General features: G+C 25.5%; 6 protein-coding genes across 6 annotated transcripts in view, besides 2 other annotated features; 4 read left to right on the top strand and 2 right to left on the bottom strand.

The window, feature by feature from the left end:
- Positions 1-723, top strand: part of EHI_159190 (receptor-interactingserine/threonine- protein kinase 2, putative) — a gene marked incomplete at both ends in the record, with an annotated part of 1662 nt that extends 939 nt beyond the window's left edge. The window contains one exon of the mRNA XM_001913476.1: positions 8-723. Within this exon, the coding sequence (XP_001913511.1) occupies positions 8-723 (716 nt within the window). The remainder of the gene's footprint in view (positions 1-7) is intronic.
- A 118-nt stretch (positions 724-841) lies between these two features.
- Positions 842-1945, bottom strand: EHI_159180 (protein arginine N-methyltransferase, putative; the record flags this gene model as incomplete). The annotated part of the gene is made up of 1 exon (XM_643733.1): positions 842-1945. The coding sequence occupies one exon, from the start codon at positions 1943-1945 to the stop codon at positions 842-844; it is 1104 nt and encodes a 367-aa protein (XP_648825.1).
- Positions 1946-2030: 85 nt separating this feature from the next.
- On the bottom strand, positions 2031-5279 carry EHI_159170 (acyl-CoA synthetase, putative; the record flags this gene model as incomplete). Its single annotated transcript, XM_643734.2, has 1 exon — positions 2031-5279. One exon carries the CDS (start codon positions 5277-5279, stop codon positions 2031-2033), a length of 3249 nt encoding a protein of 1082 aa, XP_648826.2.
- A 1008-nt stretch (positions 5280-6287) lies between these two features.
- Positions 6288-7120: a repeat region.
- Positions 7121-7454: 334 nt separating this feature from the next.
- EHI_159160 (Iron-containing superoxide dismutase) lies at positions 7455-8051 on the top strand (the record flags this gene model as incomplete). The annotated part of the gene is made up of 1 exon (XM_643735.2): positions 7455-8051. One exon carries the CDS (start codon positions 7455-7457, stop codon positions 8025-8027), a length of 573 nt encoding a protein of 190 aa, XP_648827.1. The 3' UTR covers positions 8028-8051.
- A 361-nt stretch (positions 8052-8412) lies between these two features.
- EHI_159150 (actin, putative) lies at positions 8413-9570 on the top strand (the record flags this gene model as incomplete). The annotated part of the gene is made up of 1 exon (XM_642962.2): positions 8413-9570. The coding sequence occupies one exon, from the start codon at positions 8413-8415 to the stop codon at positions 9541-9543; it is 1131 nt and encodes a 376-aa protein (XP_648054.1). The 3' UTR covers positions 9544-9570.
- A 175-nt stretch (positions 9571-9745) lies between these two features.
- On the top strand, positions 9746-11764 carry EHI_159140 (heat shock protein 70, putative; the record flags this gene model as incomplete). Its single annotated transcript, XM_643737.1, has 1 exon — positions 9746-11764. One exon carries the CDS (start codon positions 9746-9748, stop codon positions 11762-11764), a length of 2019 nt encoding a protein of 672 aa, XP_648829.1.
- A 795-nt stretch (positions 11765-12559) lies between these two features.
- Positions 12560-13802: part of a repeat region that runs on past the window's edge.

Here is a 13802-nt window from a genome sequence, read left to right as displayed (position 1 = left end):
GTTATAGATGATACAATATCAATTGTTATGGAATTTTGTTCTCATTTCTCATTATTTGATGTTCTTAATGATCCTAATCAACAAGTTGATTTTCCTACTGCATTAAATTTTTGTGAACAAATGAGTGTTGGATTAGGAGTATTACATAATAACAAACCATCTATTCTTCATCGTGACTTTAAATCATTAAATGTTCTTGTAACAAATGATTATACGTTAAAAATTAGTGATTTTGGAATGAGTCGATTTGACACTACAGAAAATCGAGAAAAAGATTTAAAAGAATTATCTGGAACAATACCATATTGTTCTCCAGAAATTATTCCAAGTGATGGACATCAAGGATTATATACTACAAAAAGTGATATTTATTCTCTTGGAATAGTTTTTTGGGAAATTTTTAGGAGAGTTGTTTTTGGGTCATACACAAAACCTTGGTTTAAAGAATATAATATTCCTGCAGCAAATGACTTTGCTATTTTAAATTTAATTAGTGAAGGTAAACGACCTACTCTTGAAATCAAGGAATATAATGAAGCTTGTAAAAATTATGTACCACCATCAGTACATCAACTGTATTATAGTTGTGTAGATGAAGAACCTGATAAAAGACCTAATGCAGAAGAACTTATTAAAATGATTGAATCAATGAAACAGGAATATATACATAACAATACTATTTGGAATAAATATTATGTTCCTGTTGGATATAAGAAAATGTAATATACAATTTGGTTTTGCAACAGAACTTCTATTTAATTTTGATGTTTTGGTTTATCATTTAATTTTTATATTATTTCTAAAAGTCTTAAAAATAAAATAATAAAAAGAAATATATATATTAAAATTCATATTGATATTTTCCTGAATATCCTCTTTTTTCACAATTATATTGAAGTATAACTACCCATCGTTGATTTGTTTCTCTTTGAAACATCTTAAATTTTCCTTCAATCACATCATCTATTTTACATTTATTTAATGGAGATGGACATAAATAACAACATTGTCTCCAAACTGTTTGTGTTCCTGGAGCAGTAGAAATACGGTGGTTGGATATATCTGCTTCAAAGTATGTACAAAATCCAACAAGTGGAATTGGTCTTTTTAAAGAAAGTTTGAAAGTAACTGTTTTTTTAACAATTTCTTGAATTGTCATTGAATTAACTGAATATAATAAGCAATGGTTTGTAATTACTTTTGATTCATCTATATAATCAATATAAGCTGTACAAACAACATTTTTAACGAGTATTGACATGTCATAACCATATACATTTTTCCAAAAATCATATTTTTCATCAACATATTCTAATCCTCCAATACCACAAATATAACATCTTCCTATATTAGGAATAATTTCTCCATCATTTCTTAATAATCTTTTACATTTTATTACTTCATTTAATAATGAGTCATAATATAAATTAATTCCCATCCAATCACAAATAATTATATCAAATCTTTCTCTTACTTCTCCTGCTGTTTTATTTTCTACTATAATTCCTGTTACTTCCATTTTTTCTACAACATTTTTAAAAAACTTCCAGACTGGTCTATCATCAATTGCAACAACTTTCTTTGCTCCATACTTTTGAGCAAGTAATGCAACTTTACCAAAACCACACCGTATTACTAATACTGTTTTATTTTTTACATATCCTGTTTTAAACAATCTTTTATAATGACTTATATATGGTTGTGATGAATAATAAAGTAATGATTCATATTCTTCATGTGATTTCCATGGAGGTTCCATTCCTTCATTAATATGTATAATTGGTAATTCTTGTAAAAATAATGGTTTATTTGGTATAATGGTTTGTCTTGGTGGTGGAACAAATTGTTCTAATAATTCTTCACTCATATCATCAAGTCCAATACAAATTGGACTTTGAATAACTTCATTATCACTGCTTTCTAAACTTCTCTTCATTTCTTTCATTTTTTTTAGTTTTTTTTAGTTTTTTTATATTAACAATTGTTTTATAAAACATTTATGTTTTTATTTAAAAAAATTTATAAATTTATTAATAATGTTCTTTTATCCATTTTAAAAATAATTTACATTCTTCTGGAGAATATAATGGAATATGACCATTAAGTTTTATCGTATTTTCTATAGATGGAAGAGATTTAAATTCATTTGATATTCCTTCAGTTTGCCAATAATCTATTTCATCAACTTCTTCTAAATGTTCAACACTTAATAATTGTTTTAATGATGAAAGTGATTCACATCCAAAATGAAAGCAAGTTATTTCGTTCATTTCATTACAATGGTCAATAAGAGAGCGTAGTGAAGATGAAAAATAGTCTACAGGAATAAAAGGTATTAATTGGTAAAGATTTGACGTTGAATAACTTACTTTTTTATGAATAAGAATTTGAGATATCATTTGAATATATTTACTAAGAGTATTACAAACTCCACTATATCTATCTGGACCTGCTGTTCCAAGTCTTAAAATACACTTTTTAAATCCTTTAGAACCAATAATTGCTTTTTCAGCAATTAATTTAGATTGAGCATATCCATTCAAAAGATTAATATGTGTCAATGGAATATCAATTTCTTCATTAAGAATTTGACTTCCAGAAAGAACACTTAAAGAAGATACATCAAATAAAAATGAAGAATTTCTTTGACAGAACTCAATTACATGAGAAACAGAAAGTACATTACTTGAATATAACATTTGATAATTTTCCATCATATGAGTTTTTCCAGAAGAAAGAATAACTATTGAAACGGATTGAAGTAGTTCATTATAAATTTTCTCAGAAAGTCCAAAATTTTGTTCAGAAACTTCACCTTGAATTATTTGAACATGTGTATTAAACCAAATTTCATAATCTTTTTTATTATTAATACAATGAATTGTTTCTTTAAAAGAAGATAATACTTTTTCTTGATAATTATTTCCTCTAACAATACAAATAACTTCTTTTCCAATTAATTCTCGTAAAATAAATTTACCAACAAATCCATTACAACCAAAAAGAAGTATTTTATTTTTGTTTTTATGTTGATTAAATTGTATTTGATGTTCAGTTCTAATTGCTTGTTTGATTTCATCTTCCCAAAGAATTTCTTCTTCTATTAAAGGCATTCCATTTAGATAATTTTGAAGTTGTTCAATACTTCTAAATTTATAAAGTAAACGAGTATTTATTTCAATATTAAATGTTTTTTTAATTAATTGACTAATTTGAGTCATTATAATTGAATCAACTCCAAAATCAGTAATTCTATATTCAACTATTTCATTTATATTTTTAATATATTTAATATTTTTAATTGAATTTCTAAGTATTTCTTCAAGTTGTTTAGAAATAATAGGAATTTGTTTTATTGATACATCATTTTGTTCAATATTTTCTTCTGTTTGAGTTTCTTTAATAATTATTTGATGACTAGAAGATAATGGTTTGTAGTGTTTTATAATTTTATTTCTATTTATCTTTCCATTTAACGTAAGCATTCCATTCTTTACAGTAAAATGTTCTTTTGCAATAATTATTTGTTGTGGAATTTCATATTCTTTTAATCCTTCTTTAATACTATTTGTTTTAATTAATTTAAATACATCTTTTTCAATATCATTTTCTTTTAATGTAAGTACTGCAGTAACTTGATCATTTATTCCATTAAAAATAACTATTTGTTCTATTCCTTCAATTTTACTTAATTTATTTTCTATTACTGTTGGTGTTACAAAGCATCCTTGAGGAGTTTTAAAACAAAAAGCTTTTCTATCAATAATTTTTATTTGACCATCAACAATTTCACCAATATCTCCTGTTTTAAAATAAATACTTCCTTCAATATTTATAAACATTTCATTAGTAAGTTGTTCATCTCCATAATATCCACTTGACATTTTTCTTGTTTTTGCAATAACTTCTCCTCTTGATGGAATTGAATTTACAAAATATCCCATTTCAGGACAATCAATTAATTTTAATTCAACTCCATCATTAACTTTTCCTGTACTCATATTAATTAATGACCCTGTTTCACTTGTTCCATATCCATCAGTTACAATTAATCCAATTTTAAATAAAAATGTTTTAATTTCTTCTGAACTTTTTGCACCAGTTATTAATACACTTTTACATCTATTTCCTAATACTCTTTTCTTTTTATATAATTCTATAGCTTCTTGTTCTTTAAGACCTTTTGTTTCAAATAAAAATTCTTGATATAATGAATACCAAAATGTTGGTGTTGCCCCAAAAAATGTTGGTCTCACCATAATAATATCTTCTCTAAGTCGTTCCATTGAACCACTATAACAAGCAATAGACCCTCCTTTATTAATAATGTCATAAGGTTGTCGTATTAATGATGATGTAATTGTAATAACTTGAAGATTTGGTTGAGATGGTTGAAGTGAGTTTCTTAAAGTTTGTTCATTCATAATAACAAGTTTTGGATTTCCTGTTGAACCACTTGTTGACAATAACAAACGAGGAGTATTTGGATTACATATAAGTGGTTTTGGAAGAGTTTTACTTTTTTTAATAATTGACATTACTGTTGGGTATTGGTGTTGTGGAGAAATAATAGTAGAATAAGCCTCAGGACAGTCATCAATTAGAATAATTTTTTCAACACTTTTTAACTCTTCTTCTAAATAACCAATGTTATTTTTTGATATAAATGCTAAACGAATTTTACATCTATTCATTATTCCATGTACATATTCTTTTGTTGATGTATGATTTATTGGAACCCAAAGATATCCACCAATTGCTACTGAAAATGATATGATATAACTATCTATACATGAATCACCACAAATAAGAATCGGTTCATTTATTTCAATATTCATTAATTGAATCTTTTCACATAAACCACAACATAATTCAAAAACATCTTGATACGATATCCATTCAAAATGATTCATTAATTGATCAGATATCCAACGATATCCAAGACATTTTCTTTCTTTGTATAAATTAAATAATGTTATTAATTTACTAGAAAATGATGTAACTGTTTTAATGACTGAATTATCACGACAAAATGGTAATAACTCACTGTAAAATTTATGACCTTTTTGTTCTTTTGCATATGGATAACATGAGGGACATACTGTATGCAATCCATCTTCACATTCAGAACAAATATAATATATTGACGGTGGTAATATTTCACAACCACACATCAAACAACCAACAACACAATTTCTTAATTTGTAATGAATTTTCATTTCATCACTGATATTTTTATTACAAAAGAAATAATCAAAAACTGTTTTAATATTGTTCATTTAATTAATTAGTAATTAAAAGTTTATTTTTATTATTTTTAATTGTGTATTTTCGGCATGAAAATAAGCAAAGAAAAAATGCATCTAAATAATTTATAAAAAAGAAAAAAGATGCAAAAAAATTTGCATCCATAGAATATTCCATTTATTATATTTTGCTCCTAAAATAAAAATAAAAAAATAAAAATATGATAAATACAGAATATGTAAATATTTATGTTTATATTTTATGATCATTTATAGTCATTTTGTATGAAATATAATGAAATAGATGATTTGATTATTCATATTTATTTTTATATATTTATTTCTCTATTTATCTATATATTATTATATTATTCTTATTATCTATATATTATTATATTATTCTTATTTTATGTTTTTTATATTTATATTTAGTTGTATTTGTTTATTCATCCTTATCATTTTTATATTATTATCATTTATATCTATTTTCATTTTATATCTACTTTCATTTTATATTAATATTAATTTTATCTTTTATCTTTTGATTTTATTATTATATCATTTATTATCATTTCTCGTTTTATTTATCATTTATTCTTATTATTCTTTTGTTTTATATTCTATATAATATATTCATATCATTTTCATTTATATTTTATTACATATTACATATTATAATAATAACATAACACATATGATTGATTATATAATAATCATCATGTTGAAATTATACATATAAATAATAAACATAAAAAAGAGTAAAATATTTTTCATTAATAAAACAATATTAATTATTTTATATCATTAGATTAGACACTTTTTATTGAATATTTCTAATTTTTACAATAAAAAATACACCATTTATTTCTTCTTTTCATCTTTTATTATTTATTCTATTTTATTACTCTTTATCTTCTTTCTTTTTATATTTCTCTACTTTCTACTTTTATTCTTTTAACATCTTCATCTACTTCTTACTTTCTTTTTATTCTTTTATATCTTTCTTTTCTTTTTCCATTATTTGCTTTTTTTCGTTGCCGTTGGTTTGAGTCAAAATGAGTAGATAAAACTACTACAGTGAAAGCATTGAAGTCAATCAATATTAAAAAGAATGCATTCCTACAATTAACTAAAATGCAAGATGGAGCAATATTTTGTGGGTATAAGAAAGCAAAAATAATGAAAAATGAAAGACTGAAATACTCAACACTTTGTAAAGACAAGATAGCAACAGCAGAACACATTCTACTATCTTGTATTGGTCATAATAAATCAAAAATGGAAAAACATGACAATATATGCATTATCATATTGATTAATAAGAAAATATACATTCAATAAACAATATAAAACCTCCATATGAAACAATGTTCCAATATAAAGATATCACTATGATATTTAACAAACAAATAATGCCTAAAAGTGATGGACAATACCACAAAATACTAGATATATACGTATTAGATAAAAAGAACAAAACTAGTCTAATATTTGATATGACTATTGTGGCTGATCACAATATTAATTGAGAATATTGGAAGAAAAGAAATAAGTATAATGAATTAAAGAATAGGCTAATGAAAATCAAGAAATTAAAAGATGTCAAAATAATTCCAGTAGTAATTTCAATAAATGGTTTAATAAATAAATAAAGTATTAGATTAATTAAAGAATTAAAAATTGAGATTAACATTGTGAAAGAAGATAAAAAACCTTGTAATAAAAAACATGATGGATGTCATAGAATACTACTTCAATCACAACCAAACATACTCCGTAGAGTTAATAGAAGAAGACTCATTGATGTGATTAGTCTCCCCTGAGCCAGGAACAATAGAAACTATTTCTATTAATACTTAATTAATTGCTTTTTATTATTTTTTTTTCTACACTTTTCTGTTATTATAAAACATTATTTAAATAACAAAATAATGATAACAAAATAATAGATAAAATTAGTTATTTGGTAGTTAATTTTTTGAAACTTCATCTCTTTTGGTAATTCAACAAACTGAGGTAGTACAAATTAACGACTATTAAAGATGACGAAACGAAATTAAATGTGGAGAGTTGTTCTATTTGATTCTGTATGGATAAAATCTCCGAAAAAGTGAAAGTTACTGAAGAAAACCTCACAAGAATAAGAAAGCTACACAATTCATCAGTCTATTTAAACTCAAAAAAGAGTAATATTTTCATTCGATAATAATGTCTTTCCAATTACCACAATTACCTTATGCTTATAATGCTCTTGAGCCTCATATTAGTAAAGAGACTCTTGAATTCCATCATGATAAGCATCACGCTACTTATGTTAATAAGTTAAATGGTCTTGTAAAAGGAACTGAACAAGAACATAAAACTCTTGAAGAATTAATTAAACAAAAGCCAACTCAAGCAATTTATAATAATGCAGCCCAAGCATGGAATCATGCATTCTATTGGAAATGTATGTGTGGATGTGGAGTTAAACCATCTGAACAATTAATTGCTAAATTAACTGCTGCTTTTGGAGGATTAGAAGAATTTAAGAAGAAGTTTACTGAGAAAGCTGTTGGACATTTTGGAAGTGGATGGTGTTGGTTGGTTGAACATGATGGTAAGTTAGAGATTATTGATACTCATGATGCTGTTAATCCAATGACCAATGGAATGAAACCATTATTAACTTGTGATGTTTGGGAACATGCTTATTACATTGACACTAGAAACAACAGAGCTGCTTACTTAGAACATTGGTGGAATGTAGTCAACTGGAAGTTCGTTGAAGAACAACTCTAAGTGAAGTTTCACTTTTCCCCTCAATTATTTCGTTTTATTTTTCAATTTTATAAAGAAAGAAGTATTATAATATGTTTTATGTTGAGACATTTTAATATTAAAAGATACTTTTGTAAGAAAATTAAAATACAATAAACCATCAATAACATTTTTATATTTTTGTGATTTAAATTTTAAAAGAGAACTAAAAAATAAGATATGGAATGTTCCAGAAAAAAATTATTATTATAAACTTAATATCGTGTTGTTTAAATGAACTAAAAAAAGAAATAAAAAGGAGGTGAAAAATATAAAAAAAGTGAGAACTTTGAAGTTTAATAACGAGTGAACTCCAAAAGACAGGTATTTAAAGATCATAATAAACTAAACTAAACATTCAATTAATATGGGAGACGAAGAAGTTCAAGCACTTGTTGTAGATAATGGATCAGGAATGTGTAAAGCCGGATTTGCTGGTGATGATGCACCAAGAGCTGTATTCCCATCCATTGTTGGTAGACCAAGACACGTTTCAGTTATGGCTGGTATGGGTCAAAAGGATGCTTATGTCGGAGATGAAGCTCAATCAAAGAGAGGTATTCTTACACTTAAATATCCAATTGAACACGGTATTGTTAACAATTGGGACGATATGGAAAAGATCTGGCATCATACTTTCTATAATGAACTTAGAGTTGCACCAGAAGAACATCCAGTTCTTTTAACTGAAGCCCCAATGAATCCAAAAGCTAACAGAGAAAAGATGACTCAAATTATGTTTGAAACATTCAACACCCCAGCTATGTATGTTGGAATTCAAGCTGTTCTTTCATTATATGCCTCAGGTAGAACTACTGGTATTGTTATGGATTCAGGTGATGGAGTTTCACACACCGTCCCAATTTATGAAGGATTCTCACTTCCACATGCTATTCTCAGACTTGATCTTGCAGGACGTGATCTTACTGATTATCTCATGAAAATCTTAACTGAAAGAGGATATGCTTTCACTACTACTGCTGAAAGAGAAATTGTCAGAGATATTAAAGAAAAACTTTGCTATGTTGCTGAAGATTTCAATGAAGAAATGCAAAAAGCTGCATCAAGCAGTGAACTTGAAAAGAGCTATGAACTTCCAGATGGACAAGTTATTACTGTTGGAAATGAAAGATTCAGATGCCCAGAAGCCCTCTTCCAACCATCATTCCTTGGTATGGAATGCAATGGTATTCATGAAACTACCTACAATTCAATTATGAAATGTGATGTCGATATCAGAAAGGATCTTTATGGAAATATTGTTCTTTCAGGAGGAACATCAATGTATCCAGGTATTAACACCAGACTTGAAAAGGAAATGATTCAATTAGCACCACCAACAATGAAGATTAAGGTTATTGCACCACCAGAAAGAAAATATTCAGTCTGGATTGGAGGATCAATTCTTGCCTCACTTTCTACATTCCAAAACATGTGGATTACCAAGGAAGAATATGATGAATCCGGACCAGCTATTGTCCACAGAAAATGCTTCTAAGCGTTTTAATTTACTTCTCATTTTGGTAAAATTTCTTTTTTTTTGTTTGAGATTTTATAAAATAAAGAATAACAAATAATACTTTATTTGTTTTTAATTTAATTAGTATTATTATAATAAATGAAAGATCTTGAATTTTTATAATAGATTAAATGATGTTTGTTACCAATTTTTAAAGAACTGATTATCTCTATGATTCGTTATGAGTTTACATAAATTAAATGCACCTATTCATGTAGGAATAGACCTAGGAATAACACATTCATCTATTGCTATTTATTCTGAAAATGAGAAAAACCCAATAGAAGTACTTGAAATATCAAATAATGAATTTTCAATACCATCATGGGTTGAAATATTTAAAGGAGGTGATGGATTAAAAAAGTACAATGTTGGTATTAGAGCAAAGACTAGTGGTGGTATTTGTCTTCATGACTCTAAAAGATTAATAGGAGAAACAGTTGAACATTATAATGAACAAAAAAACTTATTACCAATTTTTACATCATTTGAAGTTTTAACAGACAATAATGAAATAAAAATGTGTGTTGAAGACCCTCTTGATTCATCAAAGCAAGAAAGTTTTTATCCAATCGAAGTATCAGCAATGGTTCTTAGAACATTGTATAATATACTTATTAAAAGAATTGGAAATAGAAAAATAGGAAAAGTAGTTGTTACTGTCCCTGTTTCTTTTACACCAAGACAAAAGAAAGAAACAATTCAAGCTTGTAAAATGGCAGGATTTGAAGATATTACTTCATTAGAAGAACCATTTGCTTCAATCTTGGAATATCAAAGAGAACATCATGTGAAAGATAAATCTAAAATTATTGTAATTGACTGTGGAGGAGGAACAACAGATGTTGCCTGTTGCATTACACATAGAGATGGAATGACAAAGTATGAAAAACTAGACGATGAAGAAATCAGAAATAGTATTTTAGATAAAGTAAAAGAAACTCTAAAAACAAAACCAGATGAATTATATTTATTTGAACCATCAAAATGGTATGAACTGCCAAGCACACGACAATTAAAAAGAGATGTTTATTTGAGTATTGACAAATTAACAAGGTCTGCTTCTAGAATATTAAATCAAGACAAACCATTTACATTTAATACATCTGAAATAAATCCAAATTGGAATAATGAAATAACATTAAAACTAAAAGACTTTAGAAAACAACAAGAACCAAATGCTCTAAATGAAATAAAAACAACAGAATGTATATGTAATGAAAGTGATCTTAGTCTTGATGGAAATAATTTTGATGATTCTCTCATTAAAGTTATTCTTGATAAAATCAAAGAGAGTGTTGATGATACTAGTTTTCAAAGACTCTTTGTTGTAAAATCTTCTGATAATAAATCAATTAAAAAGATGAAATTAAAAGCAATGAAACAAATAAGAAATATTGCTGAAGATGTCAAAAAATCATTTTCTGGCAATTCAAGTTATTCTCCAATTGATTTATATTCAATTTGTAATGAACTTAATGACTCCATAGAAGTCACAAGAGAAGAATTTGAAGAACAATGCAAGAAAGATAGGCTTATTGACAGAATTAAAAGATGTATAGAAAATGTGATGAAAGGTGCACGTTGGAATGTAAGTGATGTAGATTGTGTTTTACCAATAGGTGGTTCGTGTTGTATTCCAATTGTTAAAAAAACAATTTGTGATATGTTTGGAGAGAAGAAAATTATTGGATTTGGTTCTGATGGATATCTAAGTGTTGTGAAAGGAGCCTCTTATAGAGCATATCAATTATCATTAAATAAAGAAGATAATATAACACAAGTAATGCCATATACACTTGGATTTGGATTGGTTAATAATGGGTTTAGTATTTTTGCACCTAAAGGAAGAAAATTACCAATTACTTTTGAGGGTGTACGTGTTAATGAATATGATAATCAGAAGGCTGTTAATATATCAATTTATAGAGGAGAAGGACAGAAAACAAATGATGAAGGAATGGAACTTGTCACAGAAGTAACAATAGAAAGACTTCCACCTGGATTAAAAGCAGGAGAATTAAAAATAATTTACAAAACAACAATAAACAGAAGTGGTCTTGTTGAAGTTGAGATATTTAATAAAGAGACAGGGAAGTATCTTGAAAAAATGAGAGCATTTGTGAATTTAGGATTTGATGAGGAAAAACTGAAAAAAATTCAACAACATCTTGAACCTTACATCAAAAATTCTGAATAAATGATAATTGAATTTTAATTAAGACTTATTCAGTTTTATTAATAATGAAATGAGTTATTTTTTCAATAACAATAAAAATGATAATAATTTCAATGTAATTTTTTGTTATATAACATATTAGAATGATGTATAATAAAAATAAAACAACTGAATGAAATGAATTATTTTATCTTTTGGATAGTCTGAACAACAAATAAATTGAGTAAATTTTCACTCTGTTTCTACAACAAAAACTTAACATATATATAATAATGAGTTTTAGATTCTAAGGTTGTAAGTTAGAAACAACACACAAACATTAATACAAAATCAAATAATGAAATATATTTGATTATGATGATGTAATTTAATAAGAGATATAATAAATAATAATAGAAATAATGAAATAAAATAATATGAAAGAATAATAAGAAAATAAAATGATATAAATGATGATATTAATAAATGAAATGACAAATGAAATAAATCATATATAAATGATGTAATTGTTATTTTAATATAAATAATATTTATTTTCATTCATTCTTCTATTATTTATTTATATGTCTGGTTGATATGAATTTCTCTTTTTGTGTATCTCTTGATATTCATTATTTTAAATACGGAAAAAATAAAAATTGGATAATTAAGTGTTAGTACAGTTGTAGTTTATTATTATTTGATTAGATAGAATAACAATATCATAAAACGATAAAAACATTAATAATTAATGTTTTATTTATTATTTAGATTTTCTTCTTGTTTTGTTAATAAATCTTTTTATTTTATTTCTTTATATTATTGTTTTTTTCGTTTATTATTGTTCGTAGGATTTAGGGGAAATTCTAATTTTAATTTCAGTGCTTTTAATCTTCTTACTGATTCTTTATGTATTAATCAATTTATTGATAATATAACAGGTATTATTTCAACATATATTATTTCTCTATTATTTCTTAATTTCTCTTGTAATTCTTTGTATTTATTTATTTTATGAATATAATTTAATTCTAAATTATTACCTTGACATATAGCAACATCTATAATATATCATTTCTTTTCTGTAATATTTTGATAATATATATCTGGTCTTCTAGCATGGAAATGAATTGTCACTAACCAATAAATCAATATTGTAAGTTATGACTATTTTATCATTATTAATACATTTTGGATGATTATTAAAATCAATAGCATCAAATTCATTAAATTGTGTAATTAATATCTGTTTAAATATTTGTTTACATACATAATCATGTTTTAATATTTGATTCTTTTTCATTACAGGACATCCTAACAATATATGAATAATAGATGCAATTGTGTTAGGACAATGTTTACAATATTTTAAAGCATCATTTTGTAGTATTTTAGATTTAATATTTCCTGTCATAGTTACTCCTTCTTGCATTTTTACTATTTGGAGGAATGCATTTCTTTTTATATTTAATGACCTCCATGTGGCTACTGTTAGTTTCTTATCATTAAAAGTGCAATTTGCACATCTTATATATTCACCACATTTCTTTTCTTTCCATTCATTTAAATATGTATCATTTAATTCATTATTTACCCATTCAAATACTTTCTTTACATCATGTTTTCTTTCATTTAATTCTATTATATTCATTAATTCATTAAAATTAATCTTCTTACCAAATACTTTCTTCATTCTTTTATTTATTCCATTTGAATTTTCTTTTATTGCTTCTATCATTTCTCATATTTCTGTGCTTGATCTCCACTTATATTTTAAATATATTCTTAATAATTCTTTAGCACATTCATCTCTTGCTGACATTAATCATATTCATATTTCATTTATTTTAACATATAATCTACTTTTGGGAATATTTCTACTATATAATTGGAGGTGAATTAATGATTTTCTTATTTGTTTATCTATCTTCTCCAATTCTCCTAGTTTCCATGGGACAATACAAAATCCATATCTTAATTTGGAGATTATATCACTATTAATCTTTCTTATTGTATTGAGGCTGCTGTACTTCATATTATTTAATGATGATAAAATAGAAGATATATCATTTAATATTCT

Source organism: Entamoeba histolytica, genomic scaffold (assembly GCF_000208925.1).
Source record: "Entamoeba histolytica HM-1:IMSS scf_1104750518699 genomic scaffold, whole genome shotgun sequence".
In the NCBI taxonomy this organism is placed as follows: Eukaryota; Evosea; order Mastigamoebida; family Endamoebidae; genus Entamoeba; species Entamoeba histolytica.
The sequence above is the reverse complement of the archived record's forward strand: the minus strand, read 5'-3'. Positions and strand labels throughout refer to the sequence as shown.